The sequence below is a fragment of the Saccopteryx bilineata genome, chromosome 1 (genome assembly GCF_036850765.1).
Source record: "Saccopteryx bilineata isolate mSacBil1 chromosome 1, mSacBil1_pri_phased_curated, whole genome shotgun sequence".
In the NCBI taxonomy this organism is placed as follows: domain Eukaryota; kingdom Metazoa; phylum Chordata; class Mammalia; order Chiroptera; family Emballonuridae; genus Saccopteryx; species Saccopteryx bilineata.
Window position 1 is genome coordinate 180,660,498 of NC_089490.1, and position 15,749 is coordinate 180,676,246.

Here is a 15,749-nt window from a genome sequence, read left to right on the forward strand (position 1 = left end):
AAAATCCCTATGAGATTTTTTAAAGAAATGGAACAAAAAATCATCAGATTTATATGGAACTATAAAAAACCCCGAATAGCCAAAACAATCCTAAGGAAAAAGAATGAAGCTGGGGGCATTACAATACCTGACTTTAAACTATATTATAGGGCCACGATAATCAAAACAGCATGGTATTGGCAGAAAAATAGACACTCAGACCAATGGAACAGAATAGAAAGCCCAGAAATAAAACCACATATATATGGTCAAATAATCTTTGATAAAGGGGCCAACAACACACAATGGAGAAAAGAAAGCCTCTTCAACAAATAGTGTTGGGAAAACTGGAAAGCCACATGCAAAAGAATGAAACTCGACTACAGCCTGTCCCCGTGTACTAAAATTAATTCAAAATGGATCAAAGACCTAAATATAAGACCTGAAACAATAAAGTACATAGAAGAAGACATAGGTACTAAAATCATGGACCTGGGTTTTAAAGAACATTTTATGAACTTGACTCCAATGGCAAGAGAAGTGAAGGCAAAGATAAATGAATGGGACTACATCAGAATTAAAAGTTTTTGCTCAGCAAGAGAAACTGATATCAAAATAAACAGACAGCCAACTAAATGGGAAATGATATTTTCAAATAACAGCTCAGATAAGGGCCTAATATCCAAAATTTACAAAGAACTCATAAAACTCAACAACAAACATACAAACAATCCAATAAAAAAATGGGAAGAGGACATGAACAGACACTTCTCCCAGGAAGAGATACAAATGGCCAACAGATATATGAAAAGATGCTCAGCTTCATTAGTTATTAGAGAAATGCAAATCAAAACTACAATGAGATACCACCTCACTCCTGTTAGATTAGCTATTATCAACAAGACGGGTAATAGCAAATGTTGGAGAGGCTGTGGAGAAAAAGGAACCCTCATTCACTGTTGGTGGGACTGTAAAGTAGTACAACCATTATGGAGGAAAGTATGGTGGTTCCTCAAAAAACTGCAAATAGAACTACCTTATGACCCAGCAATCCCTCTACTGGGTATATACCCCAAAACCTCAGAAACATTGATACGTGAAGACACATGTAGCCCCATGTTCATTGCAGCACTGTTCACAGTGGCCAAGACATGGAAACAACCAAAAAGCCCTTCAATAGAAGACTGGATAAAGAAGATGTGGCACATATACACTATGGAATACTACTCAGCCATAAGAAATGATGACATCAGATCATTTACAGCAAAATGGTGGGATCTTGATAACATTATAAGGAGTGAAATAAGTAAATCAGAAAAAAACAAGAACTACATGATTCCATACATTGGTGGAACATAAAAACGAGACTAAGAGACATGGACAAGAGTGTGGTGGTTACCAGGGGTGGGGGGAGGGAGGACATGGGAGGGAGGGAGGGAGAGAGTTAGGGGGAGGGGGAGGGGCACAGAGAACTAGATAGAGGGTGGCGGAGGACAATCTGACTTAGGGCGAGGGGTATGCAACATAATTTAATGACAAAATAACCTAGACATGTTTTCTTTGAATATATGTACCCTGATTTATTAATGTCATCCCATTACCATTAATAAAAATATATTAAAAAAAAAAAAAAACAAGACTCTAGATAAAACTTGAACAGTTTTAGTAAGCAAGCCCTTACATGGTTTACATATACTTGGGTCAGAATGGACTTAGTTACAACTAATGATAGAAAGACCACCACCAGACCAAGACAGACCTTTAGTGAAGGAACCTAGGACTTTATTGCAGTTCTCAAATTTAACCAAAACCCTTCGTGCTGCGTTTCATCAGCAGGCCACTCCAGGTAGGTCCTGGTGTTCATGATCTTCCTCAGCTTACAGAAACGCTGAGGGATGGCCCTCTTCTCAATGGGCTCCAGGAGAATGAGAATGGCAGCATCGTTGTTCTCATCAAAGAGACGGAAATGGGAGAAGTCCAGTTCGTACTTGCACCACTCGCTCTTCACAAAGTTTTCAGAAAGCACAAAGATGGTCTTGTGGCTCTTTTCGATGGAGTCGATGATATTGTCAATAATCCACTTGCCAGGAACAAAGTCCCGCTTATGAAGACACAACTTAAAGGGAGGGTCGAAGTGCTCCAGCTCCTGGACCATAAGGTTTTCCACCCAGTGGGAGTCCAGTTCACTGTAAGACACAAAGGCGTCATAACAGAGGTCCCTCTGAGGAGCTCTCTTGGGCTTCCGTTTGGCCTGGAGCCAGGCCCACATCATTTTCATGTACCACAGTCCATGGAAATGATGGCACAGAACCCCAGTGAGCAGGATCAACAGGAAAAGGACACAACACATGGCAGACACTAGCGCCACCTTGTGGCACTCGAAAACCGAGAGACGAGTGTCCTGAACCCTCTGGCCCCGCACGTGGGATGGAGAATCACAGAGGTAATTTTCTGGCCAGTCGATCAGGATCTGGGACAGTGCTTGCTGCTTCTGAGTGAAAGACAGGAATTCACAGGAACAAATGAAATTGTTCCTACCAGCTTCCAAAGTCTTCAGTTTTTGAAAAGAATCAAGCTGCTCCTTAGAGAAAGTAGTTATTGTATTTCTGCTGATTCTCATGACTAGCAACGAGGGTAAGCAGGAGGCATCTGGTAGCGTCTTCAATTTATTTCTGGAAATATAAAGTTCTTTGAGTTGTGGCATAGTCAAAGAAAAGGAATTGAGATTGTTGTTGCTAATATCTAAAATTTCCAGCGTCTGAGGAATGCATTCAGTTAAACTATCTATTCTCGTGCTGGATAAGTTCAAATATTTCATCTTTACTGGCCACTGACAGGTCTTCGATATAGGATGGAAATTATTCTTACTGATATCAAGGTTAGTCAGATTTTTCAGAGTAAGCAAAATTCTTCCAGTTTCTTCTAACGATTTCAAATGATTTTGCCTTAAAATTAAGGTGTGTAAGGAGGGCCAGGCATACTCACAGGCTGAGTTTTTCAGTAAGTTTTCAACTAGTATATTGCCAGTGAGATCCAAATATTCTAATGATTTTAAATGTTGTGAAAGTGAACAAGGAACCAGAAAAACCTTACTGTTTTCTATTGTGATTCTTTTAACTCTTCCTACAAAAGGATAAAAATTACTCAGATCATAAAATGAGTAAAACTGTGGGACCATCAACCTCCGTACTGTTAATGTCTCGACATTACTTATGTCTTCAAGTATTTGAAAATCACCAACCCCGTTGAACGTACAGTCGTCAAACGCCACGTCTAACGTTCCAGAAACATAGTCCAACAGTTTCATAACTTCACTGAAGCTTTTATCCGTGACTTCCACATTTTTAAATGTCAACTTTTTAATTGTCTTGGTTTCATTGATGAGTACTTTTGAAAAATGGAAAGTGTTCAAGTAAGTATCCCTCAGTTCCAAATATCCCAGGGAACTTACAACATCTACAAAAATCTCCGGCAGGAAAACAGGCTGCCTCATATGAAGGATCAGATGACTGATGTTCTCCATTGACTTCAAACTCTTCGGCCCATACCTCTGGAGACTTGAAGCATCAATTTCAAGTTCCTCAAGAAAAGTCAGCCCAGCAAAATCCTTATCCTGAATTTCAGTGAAGTCGTTCTTGCTTCCTACTCTCAGGATTCGCAAGTTGGTGAGATGAGAAAAAAGAGGTGTTTTCCCAAGTGTTTTATAAGGATTTCCCAGTAAGTTTAAGGATTTCAAGGAAGCCAGGGGCCTGAACCAGGAGGGTGATAAATTAGCTAAGTTATTATAAGATAAGTTCAAATGTTCAAGACTCCCCAGGGAGTCCAAGGACTCTTCCTCTATTGTGTTAATTTGGTTGGATCCCAGGCTCAGAGCTTGCAGGCTCGCACACAGCTGCAGGTCACTGTTGCTGATATAGGTGATCTTGTTGTTGGACAGGTCAAGGCTTTTCACAGTTGCCGGGATCCCTGAGGGGATGGAGTTTAAAGATCTGGAGTGGCCATCGCAGACACCAGTGTGGTCACAAGTCAGAGATGACTGATCAGGGGCCCCTTCCTTGGTCAGGCTGATTATGGCCCCCAGGACCCACACTGTCCACAAAGCATGTGGCATCATCCTGTGAGTCAACCTACAAATAAAAGAGGCTCAAATGAGTGATTGTGGTGGACAGCATATTGCAATTCCAGTTCTTGAGAAACGTTTTTGGCAAGTGTAACATGCACGTGCGCACGCGTGAGCGCACATAGGGCTACCAGAGAATAACCAAGAGGCAAATGGAATATGTGAATTAAAATGAATTCATTTATAATGAATTAATTAATTTCCTGACACACTCAGCAACACTAACAGAGATACACTATCACTGTTCAATGAGTGAAAAGCACAATACCAACTGGGAGTGCAGGGCAGGACTCAATCAACATGGGTTAAAAGAATGAGTAAGTGAATAAATGCAAGAATGAACGAGCAAGCAGCTTAAGGAAAGGGCTAAGCAGCCCTGCATGGGTAGCTCAGTTGGTTAGAGCATCACTGTGATACACCAAGGATGCAGGTTTGATCCCTGGTCAGGGCACATACAAGAATCAACCACTGAGTGCATAAATAAGTGGAACAACAAATTGATGTTTCTCTTATCTCTGTCTCCCTTCCTCTCTCTAAAATCAATTAACAGAAAAAAAAGGGGCTAAGCTTAACCAAACCAATTTACCAGCACCTGTTTTTGCACTTCTTATATTTAAGCAGGCCTCTTCCCTGCCTGATGTCCCTTAGGAGTTAGAGACCTCAGCACCAAACCAAGGCTCTTATTGGAAAGCTATTCACTGCATGCAGCTGCAGGAAAACACCAAAAGAAAAAAGTCCCATTCTTTGTCACTCCTGACTGGCACCTACTCCTAGCAGCAGGACAGATGCTGGGAATGCCAGACAGAGCAAGGTGGTTTGCTGGGCTCAGGGACAATCAGACCATCGGAACCTTCTCTTCCTGCAGAGCAGTAAGGCAGAAAGTGGCGCTGTATCTGGATGAGCTGTTTAGAGGAATGGGGGGCGCTGTTTGCACACTCCACAACTGCTAATCCTTTCGCCCATGAATTCGACCCTTTCTGCCCATGTTCTGGACCCTGGGTCCTCCTCCAGCTCTATTCGCCCCCCCCCCCCCGTTCCTTGCCTCCATACTCTTTTATCTGTGTTTGATTGCTGCCTTAAATGTACCCATTGTTTAAATTTAACCCCAAGAATAAAACTTTTAATAGGTAAAAGTAATTTCCCGCCTCCCCAGGTTCCCAAGAATATGGGAGATTATAAAGCTCTCTAGGCTACATAAACAGAGAATTAAAATTAAATAATGTTAATACATACTTGGTCTTGGAATGTAATTGATGTTGCAGCCAGATTTTAAAAAAACAAAAAACTTTTATTGATTGAGAGAGAGAGGAAGAAAAAGAGAGAAAGAGAGAGAGACATCAATTTGTTGTTTCACTTATTTATGCACTCATTAGTTGATTCTTGTATGTGCCCTGACCAGGGATTGAACCTACAACCTTAGCGTATCAGGACGACACTCTAACCAACTCAGCTATCTGGTCAGGGCCAGATTTTTTTATGGCCACACTAATGTGACTGTTTTGCATCTCCTCCTATCTTTTTTAGATAACTGAGGTTACACCATACATATTTATTCTGGATTTTCATTTCTCATCTGAAAACATAGTTTGACATCTTTCTATGTCAGTTTATAAAAGACATTTCTGATTTTTTCCAACATACCACAGCATTTTATAGTACAGATAAACTATAAGTTCATCATCATCATTAGGCAATTTCATCATTGTACAAACATCATAGAGTATACTTACACAATTCTAGATGGTATAGCCTACTACACATCCAGGCCACGTGATCTAGCCTATTGCTCCTAGACTACAAGCCTGTACAGCATGTTACTGTACAAAACAATGTAAGATTAAATCAAGCACAAGAGAAAATGATGCCATAAGATGGGGGTATGGCCATGGTCAGTTAGTGTCAACCCAGTGTGTGGAAGTCTTGGGTTTGTTTTCCAGTCAGGGCACACAGGAAAAGCAACCATCTGCTTCTCTTCCCCCTCCCCTCTGCCTCTCCCTTCGCCCCCTTCCCCCCCCCCCCACTCTTCCCCTCCTGCAGCCATGGCTTGATTGATTGAACCATGGTCGACTCTGGGTGCTTAGAGTGGCTCCTTTCAGCCTCTGGCACTAAAAATAGCTCAGTTAAGAGCATGGCCCCAGATGAGTAGAGCACTGGCCCCAGATGAGGGTTGCCAGGTGGATCACGGTAGAGGCACATGCGGGAGTCTATCTCCCCTCCTCTCATTTAAAAAAAAAAAGACGAGGCTAAACACAAGATTTATGAGGCTGCTACTGGGATAACACAGCCTACTGTTTTACTGCAAAGTTGTTTTTTTTAATAACTAGAAAGAGTACACTCTCAAATAACAATAAAAAGTATAGTATACTAAATACAACAATCAGGAACATCGTTGTTTATCATAATCATCAAGTATTATGTACTGGAAATAACTGTATGTGCTGTACTTTTATACAGTTGGCAGTGCAGGTTTGTTTACATAAGCGTCACCACAAATACACAAGGTACATGTTGCATTATGACATTACAACAGCTACGATGTCTCTAAGTGACAGGAATTTTTCAGCTCCATTATAATCTTATGGGACCACCATCGTATATGCAGTCCGTGGTTGACTGAAATGTTATGCAGCATAAGGCTTTAGTTATCATTACAATTATTAAGCTATAGGGGCTCTTTACATACTGTGGAAATGGAGGACAGACAGATGTGTTACAAATATCTCCCTCTACTCTGTGGTTTGCCTTTTCACTTTCTTAGTGGAATCTTTTGATGAACACATGTCCTTAAATTTTCTACTTTATTAAAAATCTTTCCTACATTGTCACAAGGATGTTCTTTTTATTATTTTACAAAATTTTTATTGCTTTACCTTTTGCTTTTAGGCCTACAGTCTACCTGGGATTCATATTTGAGGAAGCAGACAGAATTCTTCTCCCCACCTCCAATAAGGATATCCAGTTGACACAGCACCATTTAAAAAAGATCATTTAGGCCCTGGCCAGTTGGCTCAGCGGTAGAGTGTCGGTCTGGCGTGCGGGGGACCCGGGTTCGATTCCCGGCCAGGGCACATAGGAGAAGCGCCCATTTGCTTCTCCACTCCCCACCCCCTCCTTCCTCTCTGTCTCTCTCTTCCCCTCCCGCAGCCAAGGCTCCATTGGAGCAAAGATAGCCCGGGTGCTGGGGATGGCTCCTTGGCCTCTGCCCCAGGTGCTAGAGTGGCTCTGGTCGTGGCACAGCGACGCCCCGGAGGGGCAGAGCATCGCCCCCTGGTGGGCAGAGCATCGCCCCTGGTGGGCGTGCGGGGTGGATCCCGGTCGGGCGCATGCGGGAGTCTGTCTGACTGTCTCTCCCCGTTTCCAGCTTCAGAAAAATAAAAAAAATAAAAATAAAAATAAATAAAAAAAAGATCATTTAGGGCAGTGATAGTCAACCTGGTCCCTAGCGCCCACTAGTGGACGTTCCAGCTTTCATGGTGGGTGATGGCAGAGCAACCAAAGTATAAATAAAAAGATAGATTTAACTATAGTAAGTTGTTTTATAAAGATTTATTCTGCCAAACTTAGCAAAAATCCGACATAAAGTACTTGGTAAGTAATTATTATTATATGCTTTAACTTGCTGTAACTCTACTTTATAAATTTTATAAAGTAAAGTTACTTCCCTACTTTATAAATCACCATTACTGTGGAACCGGTAGGCGGTTAGAAAATTTTACTACTAACAGAGATACAAAAGTGGGCGGTAGGTATAAAAAGGTTGACTATCCCTGATTTAGGAGAACCAATCTACACTATTACCTTTGCCTACAGCCTCATGTCCTCAGAGGGGTGGGTCTGTTTCAGTGCTCTCCATTCTGATGCAATGTCTACCTATCTATCCTTGTACCGGTAACACACTACATTCAATGTACAACATCTCCTAATATCCAGGAGAGGACATCTTTCCTTCTTGTTTTCTCCAGGTGAGTCTTGGTTAGTCTGGGCTCTTTGCATATTCTTATAAATTGCAGAATCAGCTTATCAGCTTTGAAAACAACACCTGTTTGTTTGAATTGACAATGCCATGAATCTGCAAATCAGTTTTGGAATTGTTGACATCATTAGTGTATTAAATCTCCCAATCCCTTAGCATGATCTATCTTTTCACTTATTTAAGATTTCTTTAATTTACCACAATAATATCTTATGATTTTCTACACAGAGGTCTTTGTGAGATTTATACCTAGGCATTTGATACTTTCGAGCTTTGAAAACAGTATTATGTGTTTAAATGTGACATATACATCTATATATATAAATTTAATTAAATGTTATATATTTACCATACATTGAGTAACCTTGCTGAACTTAGTAATTCCACAGCTTGCAGATTTTTTAAACAAATTTTTATATACTCAACCATATCACCATCCAGGTGATGGTTTTATTTCTATTTTCCAGTCCTTCTACCTTTATTTCATTTTCTTAATTACTGAATGTTGAATTTATCAAATTCTTTTTTCTTCCTGTATATACTGAGATAATAACATTAATTTCCTCCTTTTCCCTGTTAACTACTGGTGATTATATTATTCAATTTTAGTGTAAAGACAATCTTACACCTTTAGAATATACCCAAATTAATCTGGATGTATTAAACTTTTTATATATTGCTGGGTTTTATTTATCAATGTTTTCTTTAGAATTTCTGCACCTACATTCAGAAATTAAATTGCCCTATAAATTTTCTTTCTTTTGGTAGAATTCACTAATGCCACCTCCTGAGCCTGCAGTTTCTGTTGTTATTGTTTGTTCTTTTATCTTGTTCTTGTGAAATACATTAAATATATTTAACAATTGTGGAATTATTCTAATTTTCTTTTTCTTTTGTCCGGCTTTGGTAAACTTTGCTTTTCAAGAAAGTCATTGAGTTTTTCTAATTTTCAAATTCATTGTCACAATGACTTATCCTCTCATTATTTTAACGTCTGCAGAATCCATAGTAAATTCCCCTATTTTATTTCTTAGATGAGTTATTTGTGCCTGCTTTTTTAAATTATCTTGCAAGAGGTTTATCATTTTATTGGCATTTTCAGAAAAATTAACTTTTCATTTTATAAATCTTTTTTCAATTTCATTAATTTCTATTCTTTTATTGTTTCCTTCCTTCTATTTCTCAAGATTTTACTCTTCTTATTCTAGTTTCTTGAGGTACATATTTGCTTATTAAATTACAGCCATTTTTCATTTCTAACATACCCACTTAAGGTCATACATTTTCATCTAAGCACTGGTTTAGCTGTATCTCTCAGGCCTCTCTCTCCTCTGTTCTTTCCATATTTTAGTCTTTTCAGGTTTCAATCTAAATATTTTCTCCTGGGTGTTTTCTATATAGTTTATTATTCTTTTTTTGTCAGTGTTTAATCTACTGTTAAATCCATCCACTGCTTTGAACTATATTGGTTATTGCAGTTTTCATCTTTATAATTTCTATTTGGTTCTTTTTTCACATCTGCTATGCTACTTTTTTATAGTTTATGATTCTCTGCCAAAACTTTCCCTTTTTGTCTTTTATCACCTTGAACACAGTAAACACACTCTGTACTTTTGTCATCCCTGAGGAGGGGGACAGCGAGCTAAAGATTCCATCTGGGGCAGCCATGGATGAAGCAGGTAAGGCTGAACTAGAGGAAAACAAATTCTCACAGATTTCAGCACAGCTTTGATTGATTTGGATGGCTCAAATAACCTGAACTCCTGAAAATCGATTAACATGATTTTTGGAATGCTAGAGCTCATAGTTACCTGAAGTTATCAGAGGAAATTTTTCTCTGGAAGATAGTATCATTGTAGGCCTCAAATGTCTCTCTATAATTTTTTGAATGGAATGTTCAGTGTACAATAAGAAAAACCACAAGGTAATAAAGAAAGAAAGATGATGATGATAAGTATGAGAAGAGCAGAAATAGAAGACAATGGAAACAAACCCATAAAGATTACTGATGTACTACTATTGTACCTACCTCTAAAATCAGTAGGATTTGGCCTGACCTGTGGTGGTGCAGTGGGATAAAGCGTTGACCTGGAACACTGAGGTTGCCGGTTCAAAACCCTGGGCTTGCCTGGTCAAGGCACATATGGGAGTTGATGCTTCCTGCTCCTCCCCCTTCTCTCTCTCTCTCTCTTTCTCTCTATCCCCTCTCTCTAAAAATCAATAAATAAAATATTTTTAAAATAATAATATAAATAAATAATTAATAAATAAATAAAATCAATAGGATTAAGATGAGATGATTATTACTGTTTGGTACTATATTTATTCCACTGTCTTTCTGGTTAATTAGTTGTGGGGGAAAAAATTCTCTTAGTATAACTGTAATGGGAAACCAAATTTACCTGATTTTTTTCCACTTTGAAATACATAGCACAGATTTTAAGAAATATAAATTAGTTTTTGGCTAAGACTTTTGGCTAAGATCTATTCTTAATTTTTCCTATCCTTTTCTCTTTAAAATGTACAATTTCTAATAACATAGGTCTTGGGCTATATTCACACAAATATCACATGGTACCTATAGCATGGCAAGTTTTCAACAATAATAATTATCAATGATGCTAAAACTACAATTAACAACTTGATACTTACTTAAGGTCAGAGTTCTCTCTCCTTTCAGTTCCTCAATACATTACAGCATGGGGCAGAGAACTCCTCAATGGAGGATACTGAGAAATAGAAGGGTGATGGCTAAAGTTAGATTGCATGAAGTCATATCTAAATGAGGGGTGGAGGTCTGGACAAAGTATAACAATCATCTGCTTGAAGAATTCACAAAGTAGGCAGGATAGAGAGAAATTATTCATCCAAGACCCAGGAAGGATGGAAGTCTGAGAAAGAAACCTGGCATTAGAGGCGAATTGTGCTGCAGACATCTGCGGATCCAGAATAGGGAGAAAGTGGAAACCACAGCAACACCACAGCCTGACACCCACGTTCTGGTGAGGGCGGAGGTGCCTGGGTGAAGCAGGAGTGGAGAAGAGACTCATGGGCCAGAGCATAGCAGACAACTGAAAGTGCACTCTCCATAAAGCCATGTGCGGGGAAAAAGGCTACACCTTATGTGAACAGGGACATAAAGAAGTCTCAACCTGGCTGGAGGCCAGCCTACAGGGAATCTCTTATAAGGAAGCAGAACCACAGGCTTGCCATATATGCTGGTGTGGACCCAAATATTAGAAGATATAACTAAAAATTTTTTAGAATTGAAGAAGAATGTAAGTCCCCAGATTACAAATGTATATTGAATCCCAAGGGGAAAAATGATAGAATAATATCTTGAAAGGGCTGAGAAAACATACCTGCCAACTTAGAGATCTATACCCATTTACTGTATTTCCCCATGTATAAGATGTCCCAATGTATAAGATGCACCTTAATTTTAGGGCCCTAAATTTGAAAAAAAAAATGTATTACATAAAGTTATTGAACTCATTTTATTCATCATAAAATTCATACAACTCCTCATTCATGCAAAAAAGGCAGGAAACACAAGTAAAAAAAATATACAACCACTGCATAAGACGTACAAAGTTTTTAGACCCCACATTTTTCAAAAAAAGGTGTGTCTTATACATGGGGAATACGGTAAATAGTCATTCAAGAACAAGAACAAATGTGAAGTAGACATTCTCAAACATTCAAAAACTAAAAGAGAAATTTTATCCAGAGACTCTCCTTGAAAGAAGTCCCCAAAACCATGGTCTTCAGCAATATGGGAAATGGACCTGGTAAGAGTAGGCTGCAAGGACAAAACTTGCATTATGCACTTAAAACATGCACTCAGAGACTCAGGTGTGGCTTTTAGTATGAGGAAAAAATAATGTAATTTTAAGTGATATTATGGGGGGAAAAACAACTCTAACCTGACCAGGACCAGGCGGTGGCACAGTGCATAGAGCTTCAAACTGGGATGCTGGGGACCCAGGTTTGAAACCCCAAGGTCACCAGCTCAAGTGTGGGATCATAGACATGACCCCATGGTCACTGGCTTGAGCCCAAGGTTGCTAGCTTGAGCATGGTGTCACTGGCTTGCCTGGAGCCCCCCACCCCAGTCAAGGCACATACGAGAAAGCAATCAATGAACAAATCAAGTGCCGCAATACGAGTTGATGCTTCTCATTTCTCTCCCTTACTGTCTGTCCCTCTCCTCTCTCTTGCTTGCTCTCTCTCGGGGGTGGGGTGGGGGACACTCTGACAAACAAGCCTACTATTTGGAAAGAATAAATACAACTCATATTTATTAAAAAGATCTTTCGAGGAGGTAACACCCAAGATGCCATATACAATAAATCCCATGCTCAATCACTAAAATAAAAACAACATATTTAACTAGCCAAGCCAAATTCTTAAAAAATATATAATGCAAAAATTAAATGATAGCTTGGAAACTTTCAAATCATGTTATCAACTTCTGACACTATAAAAGTTTAAATATGCAAATGCTCTCTCTCTGCTTAAAACAGGAAGAAACTTAAAATATTGGTGAATAAGTCAGTTTCAAATAGTCCGATGTTTGCCATTTCCCTTTATATTTTCGGTTTCTACTTCCAAGTCAGGGCACCCTACCTACCGGTTGCTTTTTGATAAAGATCTGAGTTGGTAAAGCGCAGATAAAACCTTCTGCAAGATTTGAATCATCTCCCCCCCACACACACACTCTGCCCCCTGGCCCGGGAAAAACATTACCCTGGCTTGCACCTCAGTTCCAAATTCAAACATAAAATCTCATTTACAGAAGTTGAAAAAGTTATGAGGAACTTCAAAGCATTCTTATTTTAAAAACTCGACTCTGCGTACATGCTCTAACTGATTAGATATAATCATATCTGACATATCTCAGACACTCTAAGGATGAAAGAACGTGAGAGACCATCCGAAGCAGAGGTCAGGTTCGGGTTAGGGACCGAGAGACCTGAACCATTCCCACTTCTAAGCCCCATTGACCAAAATCCAACCTTTCGCTTTTGGTTCCAGCGGTAACCTCTAAGCGGACACACCCGCAGCGGAACGCACAGATGCAGTCCCGAAAGCCTTTTACCCGTTCGGAGCAAAGGGTGCCGAGGCAGTGGGGAGGGCAGCCGGGGACCGTGGCCACCCGCAGCCCAGAGCCCGGCGGGAGCTCCCCGCGGCGACCCCCAGGGGCCTCCGAGGCTGGACGGGCGTTCGGCTCGTCCCCTTCTGCGCCCCGGACCCTGCCTTGGTGGCCCCTGATTCTCCCGTGGGCGCGCCCACCTCCCCGCGTAGGGGCGCACGCACGGGGGTCCGGGGCGCTCCCTGCCCGCGCCTGCCCGCGTCCCCCTCGGCCTGGACCTGAGCCACACGGCAGGGATCCCGATCGCCGTGAAACGGGAAGCAGTCTCACCCCCAACCCCCGCAGAGCCCACATCGGGGCCGCGGCCCGGTCCGCCCCTGTCCGGCCCCGCGCCCGCGAGACCGGCCAGACGCACCCGGGGGACGGCCTCTAGCTGCTCCGGCCCGGCCCGCCGGCCCCAGGAAGAGTGAGCGGAAAGCGTGAGCCGCTGGCGCCCCGCTCCCAGGGCGCGGACACCGGCCGTCCCGCCCAGCGCGGGCGTGCCAACCTCGGCTGCGCGCCGGGGGCGGGCCCGGGTCAACGCGCGTGGGTCCTGCCCCGACCCCCGCCTGGTTTGTGGCCCGGCTCAGAGAGGGGCGCTGGGGACTGGCTGAGGGCTGGCTGTGGGTCCTGGGGCAAGAAAAAGAACTGAGATGCCAGAAGCACCCTCGTGGGATTTCCCGAAGCACAGGGCAGATTTCGCAATTTAAGAGAAAAGAAACAGAATTTTCTTGAAGCTCCGAGCATCCAAGCCTCCCATTACCCTGAGACACACCGTCATTAAACTCTCCTTCTTCTTTTTATTCCATCCTTGGAATACGAGCCGGAAATCAGGCTCGTAAATCGTATTTCTCATTCTTTCCCGCCTTTTCCGACACCTATTCTCTGGCCAATATATATTTATATATCTCCGGGGTCCACTTCCACCCGCAAGTCTCTGCTCTCCTGTGTTAAAATAGTTCACCAATCCCTGTCGAAGTCAATACAGCAACATTTTGCCTGAGGAGCGGTAAAGACAGCCCTAGGTGTTGTTTTGCTTTGTTTTGTTTTGCATTTCTGGTCCTGTGGCAGTCCCTAGTGCTGCACATCCCATCTCTGCTGTCTCCGTAAAGGGATGTGAGGAGCCACAGATAGCGGAGATTCTGAAGGAGTCCTTCTATCCTTCCATTGTTCCATCCCATCCCTATTTCTCAGGGTAACTCCAAAAACATCCCTAGATTGGCTTTCTCCATTGCCACAGAACTCGTCTATTTCAGGCTGTGAGAAATATTTTATAAGGGAAACAAACCAGTCCCTTTTTTAAAAATTTTAATTTAACTGCCTTAATATGCATAAAGTATATTTTACCTTCATAATTACATTTGATCTTCCCAAACTGAGATCCAAGGGTGAGGAAGCATTCTTGCTCCTATTACACACACACACACACACACACACACAGGGAAATGCCATGCAAATTGTCAATGGCAGAACTGAGATTTGAAACCAAAACTTGCCCCAAATCCAAGGCCTTTCTCTTTTCCTATTCCACTTCCCTAATTCTTTTTAAAGGTTCAGACCTCAGGCAAACTTAACCAATAGGCATGAATGTGAACTTGTGAGGGAGAAGTGTGATTTTCCACAGTTTACTGAATATGTGGATATTTCTACCCCTGCCCCTCCACGCTCTCTAGTTCCTGAAAAGACATTTATATTAGTTTAAAACCTCCACCTCTCTTCCTCATGTGCTTAAGAAAACTTCCTTCCCACTTTGTCCCCTGAAACTGAAAACACCTATTCTTTCTCTATATATTTTCTCTAGTTGAACTGAATGGGTTGACTTTTGGTGTTATTGTAATTGTTATTGTTTTGTAATCCCAAAGTCAATTAGAATATTCTGGCCAAGCCAGGTGGAAATCATTTACCTACCCACAAGTTATTAGCAGCGTCATCTGTATACAGTGAAGGTTATTCTACATTCGCAGCAAAATTATAAGCATGTTCTCATGTTCTACTCAGGGACAGTCCTTATTTATACTTGTTCAATTCTTAATGTTTTCCAAGCACTTTCACATATATTTTTAAACACATGAAATAAATAGTTCTGATATTACAACACCTTTAGTACAAGCTCAGTTCATATGAAGAGCAGTGTTTCTCACTTATAAACATTTGGAAACTTGAAAAATCAACCAAAAACCCTCAGAGCAAAATAGACTGCTTCATACAAACTTCCAATTATAAGATAAACAAGTTCCGGGGATGGGCAGCTTGGTGACTCTAGTTAACAACTCTGTCTTGTATATTTAAAAGTTGCTATGACAGTAGTCTTAAAGGGTCTCATCACAAAAATTTAACAATGTACTGTGATGTTAACTTATTGGGGTAATTATTTCATAATATATACATATACCAAATCATTGTTATATACCTTAATACAATATTATATGTCAATTATATCTTAACAAAACTAGGAAAAACTCAACTGAGAGGAACTCTAGAAGGATTCACTAGAATGGCTAAAATTAAAAACTGGTAGTCCAGATGTCGGTAAAGATGTGGAA

The 15,749-nt window shown here is 41.0% G+C and overlaps 1 protein-coding gene across 6 annotated transcripts; it reads right to left on the reverse strand.

Annotated features, from left to right (window-relative positions):
- Positions 1–1,609: 1,609 nt before the first annotated feature.
- On the reverse strand, positions 1,610–13,825 carry TLR2 (toll like receptor 2). Of its 6 annotated transcripts, none has more exons than XM_066280454.1 (4): positions 13,583–13,825; positions 10,725–10,801; positions 10,102–10,282; positions 1,610–4,106 (listed from the first exon to the last, which is right to left on the reverse strand). In XM_066280454.1, the coding sequence occupies exon 4, from the start codon at positions 4,091–4,093 to the stop codon at positions 1,754–1,756; it is 2,340 nt and encodes a 779-aa protein (XP_066136551.1). In that variant the 5' UTR covers positions 4,094–4,106; positions 10,102–10,282; positions 10,725–10,801; positions 13,583–13,825; the 3' UTR covers positions 1,610–1,753. The 6 variants fall into 6 exon arrangements, with proteins under 6 accessions (XP_066136551.1, XP_066136534.1, XP_066136526.1 ...); XM_066280437.1 differs by lacking the exon at positions 10,102–10,282 and adding an exon at positions 11,465–11,522; XM_066280429.1 differs by lacking the exon at positions 10,102–10,282 and adding an exon at positions 11,435–11,522.
- Positions 13,826–15,749: the final 1,924 nt, after the last annotated feature.

Bases quoted from the DNA above. Each gene is read 5' to 3' on its own strand.
- TLR2 (XM_066280464.1), bottom strand. From the start codon at position 4,093: ATGATGCCACATGCTTTGTGGACAGTGTGGGTCCTGGGGGCCATAATC.